The sequence below is a fragment of the Pelophylax lessonae genome (genome assembly GCF_965119305.1).
Source record: "Pelophylax lessonae genome assembly, chromosome: 12".
NCBI classification, from domain to species: Eukaryota; Metazoa; Chordata; class Amphibia; order Anura; family Ranidae; genus Pelophylax; species Pelophylax lessonae.
The window spans coordinates 58,449,535-58,464,815 of NC_138779.1; the positions used below are offsets into that span (position 1 = coordinate 58,449,535).

The 15,281-nt window shown below is 47.2% G+C and overlaps 1 protein-coding gene across 1 annotated transcript in view; it reads right to left on the bottom strand.

Moving 5' to 3' along the window:
• LOC309568862 (uncharacterized protein C1orf167 homolog) overlaps window positions 1–15,281 on the bottom strand; it is a 66,061-nt gene that overhangs the window by 15,505 nt on the left and 35,275 nt on the right. The window contains exons 10-11 of the mRNA XM_082274646.1: window positions 12,876–12,984; window positions 1,625–1,823 (exon numbers count right to left, since the gene is read on the bottom strand). Of these exons, the coding sequence (XP_082130772.1) occupies window positions 1,625–1,823; window positions 12,876–12,984 (308 nt within the window). The remainder of the gene's footprint in view (window positions 1–1,624; window positions 1,824–12,875; window positions 12,985–15,281) is intronic.

Genomic DNA, 15,281 nt, shown 5'->3' on the forward strand with positions numbered 1-15,281 from the left:
CTTATAAATGCAGGTACTTCTTTTTATTTGCCCACGCATTCACATCCAACTGACTTTCTGTGCTAGTAAAATATGCGAAGAAACAATGGCGCTTACAAGAGTGTGGCCGCATATTGCCAATCACTTGTATGACAGGCTGTATGCAGCACATGCAGCTCCCTGGGTGCCAGAAAGTGCAGGGAAATAACGCAAGGCATAAAAAATAACTATTAAAGCCCCGTCTGCATCGAAGAAAACTGCAAGAGGATCTGTGGCAAGTGTGCGTGAATGATATGGGTTAGACCCCATTCACACTTTTTTTTGTTTGAAGCATTGTTTAATTAGCGCTTGTGCATACCTAGGGTTTTTTTCAGTGAGGATACGGGGGAACGCAGTACCGGAACCTCCAGCACTGACTGTAACGGTAAGGGGTGCTGCAGGGTCTATTGATGCTCACTGCTGGGGGATTTATTCTAGCTGGAGGGGATCTATTTTTGCAGGGGGGTCTATTGTTGCTGGGGGTGGGTCTGATATTGCTGGGGGGTCAGTTGTTGCTGGGACATATCTACTGTTGAGGTAGGGGTTTATTGTTGCTGGCTGCCAGAGAGTCTATTGAAGCTGGCTGTGAGGAGATCTGTTCAGTACCATCTTAAGTGCATTATAGGGCCGCGGGCAATGCAGTGCACTGGGGCCCCGACTACATAACCACCAACGAGAATAAAAATGCAAATTATCGATAAGGCGATATTTATTGGTACAGTAGTGCCAGGCTAATGACAGCTTCCAAGTTAGGCCATTGGGTCTGGTAAACACACAAACGGATGGGAGTCAGACTCGACTGTCCTGTGTGTGCCTGTTCCTGTGGAGGCAGACAGGCATTCCTGCAGTTTTGGGCTCCCCGTCCATGGCCCAAGTGGCCTTACAGCAGCGCAGGGGCGACAGGCACTTGCCACCTGCTAAGTTCGGTGGCGGGATGCACACGGGAATTGGGATTAATGCTTGGCTGGGGCTGGGTCGCTGGGCAGGTGGGGCCCCGAGGCACCTGCCCAGAATGCCCATTCGGTAAGATGGCCCTGGATCTGTTGTTGCTGTCGGGAGTCTATTGTTGCGGGGGGGATGTTGAGGCAGATGGTCCATTGCTGTTAAGGGGATCTATTGTCGCTGGCGAGGGCTCTATCGTTACTGGCTGCAGGGGATCCATTTTATTGCTTTTCTTGGTATTACCAAATTCCATACAAATTAGCACCACAAAATGATACTTGGTTCTGTATTGTCTAAAAGAACAGAACTGGGAGGTGGGTAGGGAATAGAACCAGGAAATGGTGCTCAGAGGTGGGTAGGGGTGGAGAAAAGGGGAAATTTAGAAAGGGGGAGTTCCTGCACCTATGCTCGGAGAAAAAAAAGCCCTGTGCACACCTGATCACTCAGTCACCTGCCGCTAGATGTCCATTGCTCGAAAATATACAGGAGCTCATTTTGGGCCTCATATACTTGCAAAACACATGAAAATCGCTTCAAACATGTGCAATTATAAAGCTTTGGAATCGCCTCAATACGCTGACGTTCAGATGTGAATCCAGCCTTACTGAACTGTATGAGATAAAGACATGTAATCTAGGTGTGTTTCATGATTGGGTACTTCTACCATGCATTTTCCTGATCTGATGGCATTGGATTGTTGTTTAGGGGTCCTTTGTCATCTTCTGGCGGATCTAACCCCTCGGCACCTTCACCACATCTACGGCTCCTGTACAGCAGTAACCAGCGACTGAATGAGCTCTGTGTCAGCCCCTCGTAATCCTGATCCTCGAACGCACGGACTGTAACTCTGGCCTGACTCCCATCTGGATACAACACAGAACAGGATTAGTGAAGAGAGGAAACATATCAAGCAGCAGATAATATCCTTTCAAATAGTACAGGTTCCCATTCTCATGGTTTGGAAGGTGAACTATCGCAACTCCCAAGGAGCCCGGAGGTAGAGGGGTTCCAGCGTTGTCTGGCTACATAGTGATGTATGCATGAAGAAAAATGGATTTTTGTAAGATCTTACCGTAAAATCCTTTTCTCTTAAGCTCATTGACAGACTTAGTCCTCCTTGATTAATATCAACTCGGGTTATACTGCCCTCTACAGGAGTAGGACTAGACAGGAAAGAAACATTCTGGCCACACCTTAGGGGCAGTCCCAGAGGGTATATCCTCTCTCTCTCTGCTACAGCAAGTCAGTTATGTCACAAAGCAGTGTTTAGAGAATTTAACCCAACCCTACTCAAAAACAGAGGGGCGGGTACTACGTCTGTCAATGAGCTTAAGAGAAAAGGATTTTACGGTAAGATCTTACAAAAATCCATTTTTCTCTGTCGCTCATTGACAGACGTAGTCCTCCTTGATTAATATCAACTCGGGACATCCCAAAGCAGTGCCACAAATGAGGGGTGGGATAAAAATCAAAATCCAATCTAGAAGGCCCAACCGGTGCCAACTAGAAGTCTTAAAGGCTCATCAAATCCAAAGATGAGACTCAACTGAAATTCCAATGGAAAAAAAAAAAAAACCCTCGAGGTAGACCACCGGTCTCCTCAAATTGCGGCCTGCAAAACCTTGTGGCCAAAAGAGGCATCTGACAATGCCATCACATCAACTTTATAAAATTTTGTAAAAGGTATGAACCGACGACCAGGTAGCCGCCTTGCAAACCTGGACCACTGACGCCTGATGGCGGTAGGCCCAGGAAGTACTGAGCGCTCGAGTGGAGTGCGCCTTAACAGGGAACGGAGGATTCCGACCCTTAATAGAATAAGCCTGTACCACCGTCTGTCTAATCCATTTGGAGATAGTCGCGGCAGATGCAGGCAACCCCTTTCTGGGGCCATCCATGATCACAAAAAGTGAATCAGTTTTACGGAACGATTCCGTAGTCTTCAGGTATACCCTGATTGCCCGAACTACATCCAAGGAATGCAACGCACATTCCCGAGGATGATTGGGCTTAGGACACAAGGAAGGTAGCACAATATCTTCATTCAGATGAAAATCTGAAACCACCTTAGGAAGAAAGGATGGCTTCGGATGAAGAACTACCTTATCCCTATGAACCACTAGATATGGGGAATGGCATGATAATGCAGCCAGTTCTGACACCCTGCGTGCAGAAGTGATAGCCACCAAGAAGGCCACCTTCTGGGATAATGTAAGCAAGGGAATCTCCCTGATATTTTCAAAGGGAGGTTTCTGCAGAACCGACAAAACCAAATTAAGATCCCAGGGCGGTAAGGGCGCGCGCAATGGCAGAGCCAAGTGCCGCACCCCCTGGATGAAATTCCGCACCAAGGAATGAGTAGCCAGCGGCTTCTGAAAGAAGATTGCTAACGCTGAAACCTGACCCTTGATGGTGCTCAAGGATAGTTTCTGCTCAACCCCCTTTTGCAGAAAAGCCAAAATTCGGGTCACCAAATAGGTACGTGGGGGAAATCCCAAAGATTCACACCACGCACTATAAGTCTTCCATGTGCGATAATAGACTTTGCTGGAAGTCGTTTTCCTTGCTTTAATTAGAGTAGGAATAACTGAAGCTGACAATCCTCTGTCCTTCAGTACCTGGGTCTCAATGGCCAGGCCGTTAAAACCAGCGACTGTAAAGCACGATGGAAGATCGGTCCTTGAGACCGCAGATCCTCCCTGAGAGGAAGTCTCCACGGAGCGTCCGCGACTAGCCTGCCCAAGTCGGCGTACCCGGCTTGACGAGGCCAGCCTGGAATTTCCAGGATAACTGGAGTTCCCTCCACCTCTATCCTGCGGAGAAATCTCAGCAGCAACTTGAGAGGGGGGGAAGACATATAATAGCGGATACTGCCCCTCGCGGGCACGAGTTACCAACCTCCGCGCCTTCCTGTTGAGCCGATATGCCAACAGATCCACCTCCGGGATGCCCTAATGAAGACACAGATGGTGAAATCCTTGGTGATCGACCTAAGTCCTCACCATGACATTGTCTGACTGGATCCGAACCGGGCTGCCCTAGAGCTGCTTGGTCCAGGCAATCAAAGTCTGATCGCTCTCGGTTCCCACACATTTATCAGAAATTTGATTCCTATCGGAAGTGATGACTTCTCCTGGCTGAGCATTAGAGACCGAAGTCACCGGACCAGAGACTCCTTGGTCCGCTCGCTCAACCGGATCCGATTCCTGGAGGGAACTGGGAATGATCTTTGGAAAAGGTAAAGAAAACGTTCTGCTCAAGGAACGGGAACTACCGCTCCCTGTAGCATATAAATGTTGGAAGGGAAGAATCGCACCGGTAGAAGTGATCGACACTCGATCTTGTATCCTGATCGTATGATCTCCTGAACCCTTTAGTCCGGGATTCAGGAAAGCCCTGGATCTGAACACCGGTGAAGACGTCCCCCCACCCCTGAGCTGGGTGGGGGCGCACCTTCAGGCTGTATTAGCCTTATCTTCAGGTTTGGCTGAGTCGGCCTTTTGTTTACCCGACCAGCGCCTTTTGAAACCTCCTGAAGGGGCTTTGCCCTTCACGCTCGCCCCAGCGGAGCGAACAAACCTTTTATGAGCGGAAAAGAAAGGTCCTCGCCTGTTACGAGGTCCTTTAGCTTTAGCAGTCTGCGGCAAAAAAGTGCTCTTGCCCCCAGTGACATCCTTTATGATCTCATCTAGGGTGGCCCCAAATAGGCGATCCCCCTGAAAAGGGAGATTCGCCAAAGCTTTCTTGGAACCTTGATCCGCCGACCAACACTTTAACCACAGCACACGTCTGAGGACTACTGCTGACATCGATGCATGCGCTAACAAGGGAGTGGCATCCAGGGCTGCATCACAGACGAACTGTAGTCCTTGTATAATTTGCTCCATCAAATCAGACGCTGCCTGGGGGATACTTCTCCCCTTTAAGTCATGGCGTAACAATTTTGCCCATTCTGTCAATGTTTGTGAAACTAAACCAATGGCAACCACTGGTCTAAAGGTTGACCCTATCAGGGAAAAAACAGTGCGGATTCCGCTTCCACTTTTCGATCCACCGGATCCTTAAAGGACGGAGCGTCCTCCAACGGGATAACAGTGGCTTTATTTAGTCTGGAAATCGGTGGATCCACCACTGGTGGTACCGTCCATTTTTTAATGAGGGATTCCTCAAACGGATAGCGTCTAGCAATGCGTTTGGAAATAGTAAGGATTCGTTTCAGATGATCCCATTCCTCTTTAATCTTATTACCAAAACATTTGGGTAAGGGAAAAACCTTCGCCGTCTTGGTAGGCTTACTAGTACCAAAGGGAATTTCCATCTCGGTTACCTCTGCCGGTGTAACCTCAAGTCTTAAGGTTTCCCGGACAGACACAACTAGTGCGTCCACCAATGCTTCTTCTTGTGCTATGGCGGGGGTAGAACCGTCCTCCTCACTATCTGAGGGAACATTACCTGAGACAACAGCCCCTGCAGAGGGAATGACCATCTCAGAATCTGAAGTATCAGATGAAATAGGGGTAGGCGGGGGTCGCTTTCTTGACCCCCGTCCCTGACAGGCCATCTCCACCCGGGATACCAAAGACTCCAAAACTGCTGATAATGCATCAATACTCTGTGAGGCACTGGAGGGTCCTGCGGCCACCTCGAGGGGATCAGGTGGGGATACATGTGTGGCAGGGTCCATGATTATACAAGACACTTTCCAGAAAAAATTAATTGCAATCAAAAAATAAAACTTTTTTTTTTTCTTTAGTCCCCCAGCGCAGCAGCGCCCCTCAGTGTTACCTGCTTTAGGACCCCTACAGAGAGAGAGAGAGAGACCCCAAGGCTCACCACCTGATGCTCAGAAGTTTCTATACAACCTGCTTCCAGCACTGTCTGTTACAGACAGGAAGTCTTTGGCTTGCTTTCCCAGGTAAAGGAGGCGGCTCCGCCCCTTTACACGCCTTCCGGCGCCTCCCAATTGCTCCTCGAGGTGTTTGGTCACCTCAAACATGGCCGCCCCCATGCTAGAGACACGGGGCTACGCCAAAATGGCGGCCCCGTGCGATCTGCGGGAAAATGGCGGCGGCCTGTGGAGGATAGCGGCGGCTTGTAAGGTAGCAGCGGCCTGCGGGAGGTGTGCGCTCGGCCTGTGCGGCCTGCGGGAGTGTGCACTCGGCCTGTGTGGCCTGCGGGAGTGTGCGCTCGGCCTGTGCGGCCTGCGGGAGGTAGTCCTCGGCCTGTGCGGCCTGCGGAGGTGACCGGCTTTATAGAAGGATGGCGACCTGCGGATGCGGTAATCCAGGCATAGGCATCGGCCTGTATACACATTATGTCAGGTAAGATACCTCTATAGCTTAATAGTAATGCCTTTTAGCAGTCTGCCACTGACTTCAGTCATCTCCCTTATAGTGTCATATAGTGACTATAGATAGTCAGCTCCCAAACCAAGCTCTTAAGAGGGGGATCAATGACACTTGCTAGGATCACGTCCATCCATCCCAGAGAGGGGCCTGCGTTCACCAACAAACCCAACAGGGGGAGAGGGGGGAACATCTTACTTACCATACCGGAACCAGGCGGGCGCCAACTCCTGACAGAACCCCTCTCCACCGGGGTGGGGGGGGCTGTCGACCAATACGGACACCGTGACTCAGTTTGCAACTGGTCATTGGCGTCCAGGCGAGACGTTTAACTCGCAGGGTCAGTCCCCGTCCAGTGGGACTATGTCGCGGCCGACCCAGCGCGGAGCTATGACCTGCACGCGCTCGTAGGCTGAACTGGGGTGACCACTGGATCTCAACATCCAGCCCGTCGCCCAGTTTCAGCGTACTTGCTTGAAGATCTCACAGGAACACTGGAGAAGAAAAGCTGCCTAAAAAAAGTATTTCTAAAAAATCTTGCCAGGACCAAAAGATCCCAGCAAGGAACTTAGGTCCTTACTCCTAACTAGACAGAAAAAAACTGACTTGCTGTAGCAGAGAGAGAGAGGATATACCCTCTGGGAAAGCCCCTAGGGTGTGGCCAGAACGTTTTCTTTCCTGTCTAGTCCTACTCCTGTAGAGGGCAGTATAACCCGAGTTGATATTAATCAAGGAGGACTACGTCTGTCAATGAGCGACAGAGAAATAGCATTTGGCAAATACATTTAGATTAAAAAAAATTATACCTGGGGCAGTGGTGTAACTGCAGTGCATCCGGAAAATATTCACAGCGCTAGACTTTTTCCACATTTTGTAATTTTACAGTCTTATTCCAAAATGGATTAAATTCATTATTTTCCTCAGAATTCTACAAAATATACCCCATAACGACAACATGAAAGAAGTCTGTTTGAAATCTTTGTAAATTTATTAAAAATAAAAAAACGAAAAAAAAATATCACATGTACATAGGCATTCACAGCCTTTGGCATGACACTAAAAACTGAGCTCAAGTGCATCCTGTATCCACTGATCATCCTTGAGATGTTTCTATAACTTGATTGAAGTCCACCTGTGGAAAATTCAGTTGATTAAACATGATTTGGAAAGGCACACACTTGGCTATATAAGGTCCCACAGTTAACAGTGCATGTCAGAAAACAAACCAAGCCATAAAGTCCAAGGAGTTGTCTGTAGACCTCTGAGACAGGATTGTATCGATCTGGGAAATGGTACAGAAAAAATTCTGCAGCATTAAAGGTCCTAATGAGCACAGTGACCTCCATCATCCATAAATGAGCCACCAGGACTCTTCCTAGAGCAGGCCGCCCGGCAAAACTGAGCGATCGGGGAAGAAGGACCTTAGTCAGGGAGGTGACCAAGAACCCGATGGTCACTCTGACAGAGTTCCAGCATTTCTCTGTGGAGAGAGGAGAACCTTCCAGAAGAACAGCCATCTCTGTAGCACTCCACCAATCAGGCCTGTATGGAGAGTGGCCAGACTGAAGCAACTCCTCAGTAAAAGGCACATGATAGCCCACCTGGAGTTTGCCAAAAGGCATGAGAAGGACTCTCAGACCATGAGAAACAAAATTCTCTGACCTGATGAAACAAAGATTGAACTCCTTGGCCTAAATGGCAAGTGTCATGTCTGGAGGAAACCAGGCAATGCTCATCACCTGGCCAATACCATCCCTACAGTGAAGCAGGGTGGTGGCAGCATCATCCTGTGGGGATGTTTTTCAGCAGCAGGAACTGGGAGACTAGTCAGGATTGAGGGAAAGAATAATGCAGCAATGTACAGAGATATCCCTAAAGAAAACCGACTCCAGAGCGCTCTGGACCTCAGACTGGGATGAAGGTTCATCTTCCAACAGGACAAGGACCCTAAGCACACAGCCAAGATAACAAAGGAGTGGCTATGCGACAACTCTGTGAATGTCCTTGAGTGGGACAGCCAGAGCCCAGACTTGAACCTGATTGAACATCTCTGGAGATTTCTGAAAAAGGCTGTGCATCAAAGCTCCCCATTCAAGCTGATGAAGCTTGAGAGGTCCTGCAAAGAAGAATGGGAGAAACTGCCCAAAAACAAGTGTGCCAAGCTTGTGGCATCATACTCCAAAGGCTTGAGGCTGTAATTTGGAAAAAGGCTGTAACATAAACAAATGTGGAAAAAGTAAAGAGTTGTGAATAATTTCCGGATGCACTGTGGAACCTTCAGGGCCCCTATGCAAGAAACCATGAAGGGACTCCCGGCGCCGGGGCCTTTCCCTCCGAGCCCAGTGACAGAACGCTGGGGCCTGGCCGCAAGTGTGACCTTTGTGACCCTGGTAGCTCCGCTAATGGTGTCAGTAATTTTTATTTTTGTTTAAAAGCAAATTTTCACAATTTTTTTTTGTATTTTTTTAGGAGCTGCGTTGGGGGCTTTGGTGAGATATCAGGGGTCTAAACTGACCTCTGATGTTTCACCTTTGAGACAGAGAAAGCAAATTGAGGCCACAGCCTTCAATCTCCATCTCCACAGTCTTAGCTGCACAGAGCTTCCCATTCATGCACAAACTAAAACATAGTTTACTATGTTTCAATTATGAATGGACAGAGTCAGTGATCAGTACGGATCACTGCTTCTCCATTCAAAAAAGAAAGGGGTCGGTAAACGACACATTTACCAGCCCTCCTCTAAATGCAGCTGTCCCCACCGCTCCTCCTAACCAGGCATACAGGGGGGGGCCACATGGGGCCCCTGCTTAATGGGGCCAGGTTGCAATTGTGACCCCTGTAGGTATGTCCCTGCATGGGTGTTGCCAGAGGCAGTAATGCCTTGCAATGCATAGCCACACCCCAGAACGTCCCCAGCATCGAACATCATCCATTGGGTTCGTCTGCAGTTTCCTCCTGACCAGGAAACGGCTCTGAGCTTCCAATGCCTACCCGGCCAGTGACAGTGCTGCCCAATCTCTGGACTGGATGCCTCTGCTACAGGGTTCTCTGGATGTCCTAATTTCTTATGCTCTACATGCCTTGCCTTCACAAACATGTGAGTTGCCACTTTATTTTTTTATCATACAAAAAAAAAGTTTTAAATCTGCACTTAGATGGTGCCCTCTGCTGTGTGTGTTTTACATCTATAGACATAACAGACCATGCACTTGCTAAGGGGCCTAGAGGTAGAGGGGTTCCAGCACTGTCTGGCTTCATAGTGATTTATGCGTGAAGCAAAAGCATTTGGCAAATACATTTAGATTAACAATTTTTTGATTTATGAAAAATTGGCATAACCATGCTTTCAGAGACTCTGCATGTATATTTTCTGTGCAAACTGGGCAAAAACAAATGTTCCATAGGCTATTCTGTCTTCTGAACCAATATTGTTTTTGTATGGGCAGTAGTAATAGACAACATTATGGCCACTAGATAGAGCTGGGGAGCATGGGACATACAGTATCTCACATAAGTAAATATTTTATTATATCTTTTCATGTGACAACACTGAAGAAATGACACTTTGCTACAATGTAAAGTAGTGAGTGTACAGCTTGTATAACAGTGTAAATTTGCTGTCCCCTCTAAATACCTCAACACACAGCCATTAATGTCTAAACCGCTGGCAACAAAAGTGAGTACACCCCTAAGTGAAAATGTCCAAATTGGGCCCAAAGTGTCAATATTTTGTGTGGCCACCATTATTTTCCAGCACTGCCTTAACCCTCTTGGGCATGGAGTTCACCAGAGCTTCACGGGTTGCCACTGGAGTCCTCTTCCACTCCTCCATGACATCACAGAGCTGGTGGATGTTAGAGACCTTGCGCTCCTCCACCCTCCGTTTGAGGATGCCCCACAGATGCTCAATAGGGTTTAGGTCTGGAGACATGCTTGGCCAGCCCATCACCTTTACCCTCAACTTCTTTAGCAAGACAGTGGTCGTCTTGGAGGTGTGTTTGGGGTCATTATGTTGGAATACTGCCCTGTGGCCCAGTCTCTGAAGGGAGGGGATCATGCTCTCCTTCAGTATGTCACAGTACATGTTGGCATTCATGGTTCCCTCAATGAACTGTAGCTCCCCAGTGCTGGCAGCACTCATGCAGCCCCAGACCATGACACTTCCACCACCATGCTTGACTGTCGGCAAGACACACTTGTCTTTGTACTCCTCACCTGGTTGCCGCCACACACGCTTGACACCATCCGAACCAACTAAGCTTATCTTGGTCTCATCAGAGCACAGGACATGGTTCCAGTAATCCATGTCCTTAGTCTGCTTGTCTTCAGCAAACTGTTTGCAGGCTTTCTTGTGCATCATCTTTAGAAGAGGCTTCCTTCTGGGATGACAGCCATGGAGACCAATTTGATGCAGTGTGCGGCGTATGGTCTGAGCACTGACAGGCTGACCCCCCACCCCTTCAACCTCTGCAGTAATGCTGGCAGCACTCATATGTCTATTTCTTAAAGACAACCTCTGGATACGACGCTGAGCACGTGCACTCAACTTCTTTGGTGGACCATGGCGAGGCCTGTTCTGAGTGGAACCTGTCCTGTTAAACCGCTGTATGGTCTTGGCCACCGTGCTGCAGCTCAGTTTCAGGGTCTTGGCAATCTTCTTATAGCCTAGGCCATCTTTATGTAGAGCAACAATTCTTTTTTTCAGATCCTCAGAGAGTTCTTTGCCATGAGGTGCCATGTTGAACTTCCAGTGACCAGTATGAGAGAGTGAGAGCGATAACACCAAATTTAACACACCTGCTTCCCATTCACACCTGAGACTTTGTAACACTAACGAGTCACATGACACCGGGGAGGGAAAATGGCTAAATGGGCCCAATTTGGAAATTTTCACTTAGAGGTGTACTCACTTTTGTTGCCAGCGGTTTAGACATTAATGGCTGTGTGTTGAGTTATTTTGAGGGGATAGCAAATTTATACAAGCTGTACACTCACTACTTTACATTGTAGCAAAGTTGTCACATGAAAAGATAGAATAAAATATTTACAGTACACAAATGCGCGGGTGTACTCACTTTTGTGAGATACTGCGTGTGTGTGTGATATATATATATATATATATATATATATATATATATGGCCCCTTTCACACTTGTGCTACTTGTAATGCGATTTGGGACTTCAAAATCGCATGACAAGTCGTTCTCCATTATTTCCAATGATTCCCATTCATATCTGTGCGACTTGAAGTCGCACCGACTTCAAAGTAGTCCCTGCACTACTTTGGCACGATTTTGATGCGTTTTGAGGAAAAGACAATTAAAGCCCAGTCAAACTCGCATCAAAATCGCGGCAACAAAGTCGTGGCAAAATCGCTGTAAAATCGTGCGACTTTGAAGTCGCACAAGTGTGAAAGGAGCCTAAAAAACACGCTCTTAAAAATTAAAATCTTAAATTTAAACAATCATTTTAAAATGTACCTGTACTATGTCAGTGGGGCAGTAGACATGTCAGAAGAGCAGTAAATGGTGTCAGTCAGTAAGGCAGTGGATGGTGACAGTAATTATTTTAGTATTTCTTTTTTTTTTTTTCATTTTTTAGGAGGCCTTTTGGGAGGCTTTGATGAAACATCAGGGGTCCAAACAGACCCATGTGGTCTAGAAAGGGGCTGGGGACAGAGATTTCCCAGTCCCTTTCTCTTCCGCCTCAGTTACACTGGACAGCGAATGAATGGGAAGTGCTCTGTGCTGAGCGGCTTCCTGTTCATTCACAAACTGAAGCATAGTAAACACAGTTTACTACGATTCAGTTATGAATGAACATGGGGAGTGATTGCTATTGAAAAAAAGAAGAGGAACAGGGACAGTAGAGGCAGCGGGGGTGGCATAGACTGGTAACTATCCACTGAATTTTCCTCCTCCAGTCTCAGAATGCTGTCGGAAGGGAGAGGAGGAGAAGCATACTTTCATTGGCTGCAGGAGGTAAATGCTTTCCCTCCTGTCCAGGTTTCGGGAGTCAGCAAAAAGAAGTATAATGGTCTACCCATCACCTGCCCATGATTGATGGGTTGCCGACCCTCAGATTAGGGTGTGCCCAGGCACACCCCCTGCCCACGCATATGATCTCTAGTTCCAAGATATGCTTTTCCTATGCTCCTCAGCTCCATATTGTGGCCATAATGCAGTATTTTACTACTATCCATAACAAAACAACATTTATTTAAATGAAAGAATAGACTGAAGAACATTCATTTTTGCCCAATTCGGACATAACGAATATACAAGCAGATTCATCTTGACGAATGGCTATGCACATTTTTTACAGCTCTCAGTGTATACAATTTTCAAAGCAATGGGTATTCTGCATCACTACAGGCATGGTCTTTGCTACAGATACTAGAGAGACAGGGGGCCCTAATGGTTTTGCTGTGGGGCCTCATCACACATGGTTATGGACCTGCATCTAAAGCAGAACTCCAGCTCCACAGTACAAATTAATTCTGACAGTTGACATAATCCAATAACAAAGACCACGGATTCACCATGTTATTATTAATTGATAGTACAGTACCTAGTGCCATTGACAGACAAATCTTCCTCAGTTTTCTGGTCCCAACAGTCACATGGTGACACCGTCTACGCAGGGAGACCGCGGCTGCTGTCGTCCAATAATTGCAAGCCTACGAGACACCATACAATCTCAGGTAACGAGTGAAACATATTAGGAGAGAAAGATGCAAGTAATACATTGTGTAGTGCGGAGATGTGAAGAATCCTGCAGTATCCAATCAGTGTGATGGAAGCAGATCCGTAAACCTTTTAATTGGCCGGTCTGGGCTGCTGCACTGGGCACCTTGTTACTGTCGCTGAAACTACCTTAAATCACAAAACATTGACCAAAAATGTAAAAAGACCAAAAATGTGCCAGAGAGCAGAATCCCAATACATTCTACATATCCAAGATAAATGAATCTCACCAGAAATAGTAACAGGTAGGTTGTGACACCGAAGTCATGACCGTGGAATAACTGAAGCCTGTAAGCTTCATTGGGATGGGGACTGATGTCAATGGTTCTAAATAGTTTAAAGGGAACCGGTTACTTTAGTGGCTTATGTAAGATTATAAACATTGCTTGATTCATATCTTAAATTAAACAATCTTCAGTCCATTTCAGTGACACCATGGGTCTTTCCCCTTCTCTCCCTTTGGAGTTGGTGGGCAGTGCTTCCTTCTGGACAATCTAGTAGTCTTCTGGTCATTTTAGCGACATTGTGGGTTCTTCCTAGTCTCCTCCTGTTGCAGTGGTGAGCAGTCTCTCCTCCTGGACAATCCAATAGCCTTCAAACCAGTTCAGTGTAATCATGAGTCCTTCATCTCCTCTAGGGGAGGCAGTGGGTAGTATTTACTCCTGGACCACCCAGCAGTCTTTAGGCCATTTCAGGACATCATTGGTTCTTCCTTTTCTCAGTATGTGAAGTTGGTGGGCAGTCCTTACACCTGGACAATCCAGCAGGCTTAAGAACATTTCAGTGACTGTATGGGTCCTTCTCTTCTCCTTATGTGGAGTTGGTGAGCAGTCCTTAAGCTTGTACAATCCAGAAGTCTTTAGGCCATTTGACATCATGGATCCTTCTCCTCCTATAGAGGTGGTGAGCAGTCCCCCACTCCTGGACAATCCAGCAATCTTCAGGAAAGTTCAGTAACTTTTTGGATCCTTCCTCTTACCCTTCTCTGGCAGTGGTGAGCAGTCCTTACTCTTGGACAATCCATTAGTCTATAGTCCAGTTTGATGAAATCCTGGATCCTTCCTCTTACCCTTCTCTGGCAGTGGTGAGCAGTCCTTACTTTTGGACAATCCATTAGTCTATAGTCCAGTTTGATGAAATGCTGGATCCTTCCTCTCCTCCTCCTGTGGAGTGGTGAGCAGTCCTTACTCTGTCTTGGACAATCTAGAAGTTTTTAGGCCAGTGGACATCATCGATCCTTCCTCTCCTGTAGAAATGCTGGGCAGTCCTTACTCCTAGACAATCCACAATGTTCAGATTAGTTCCTTTACAGCAGGGGTATTGAATTAAAATTTACAAAGGTCCAGTCAGTAAAATATTCTTCCAGCAGAGGTCCGAATCGCATGTTTGTGCAATGACCTCCCTGTATCCTCGCAACCAATCACCTGCTTGTTAACTTGGATAGCCCCCGCCCTCTGTCTATAGCTGTCCTGCCTCCAGCTGCTGGCTCTGTGAGACTGGCAGTGGTGATGGCTGTGGGCAGAACGACTCTAAAGGGTGGGACCGCAGGGGTCCGGATGAGACATTAACTGGGTCCGGATCCGGACCGCGGTCCGCCATTTAGTGATGCCTGCTTTACAGCATGGCTTCTTCCTCATCTCTTCCTGTGGGGATATTGGGCACTGGGCATTCCTTACTCCTGGACAGCATGGTGCTCATGTAATGATATGTGAGTGCTCATCTCTCCAAGAATACTGTGAGCCCAGGTTGTGATGACTCCCAGAGATTAGATGATGCTGGGCGAAGTGGGCGTTTGTGATATTATTAAAAGTGTTTATAATTTCTTGTGTTAGATTTGTTCTCCTAATTTGGCTTTACTGGGCTAGAGCCTTCAGCTTGAGAGTCAGGGGTTAGAGATCACCTACAATCTGAGAATTGCTGCTCTGTCAACTGCCCATCTGCTGAGATTGCATATCAGTGTCAGATAATAGGCCCTGTTATCACGATCCTGATAACTCCAGGGCTGTGATATGTGCGCCCAGGAGCTGGGAGAAGGACTGTAAGGTTGTGTAATGACTGTCAGACTTCAGGTGACCCCTGATAGGCTGAACTGTCAGGCTCAAGGTAAGGTAATAAGAAGGCAAATATAACTAAATACGCATAGCTATAATAACTTAAGACTATCTAAACCCCCAAAAAAATGTAATATATTGAACCTTATCCATCCTTTAAAGGTAGTGACTGCATTCGT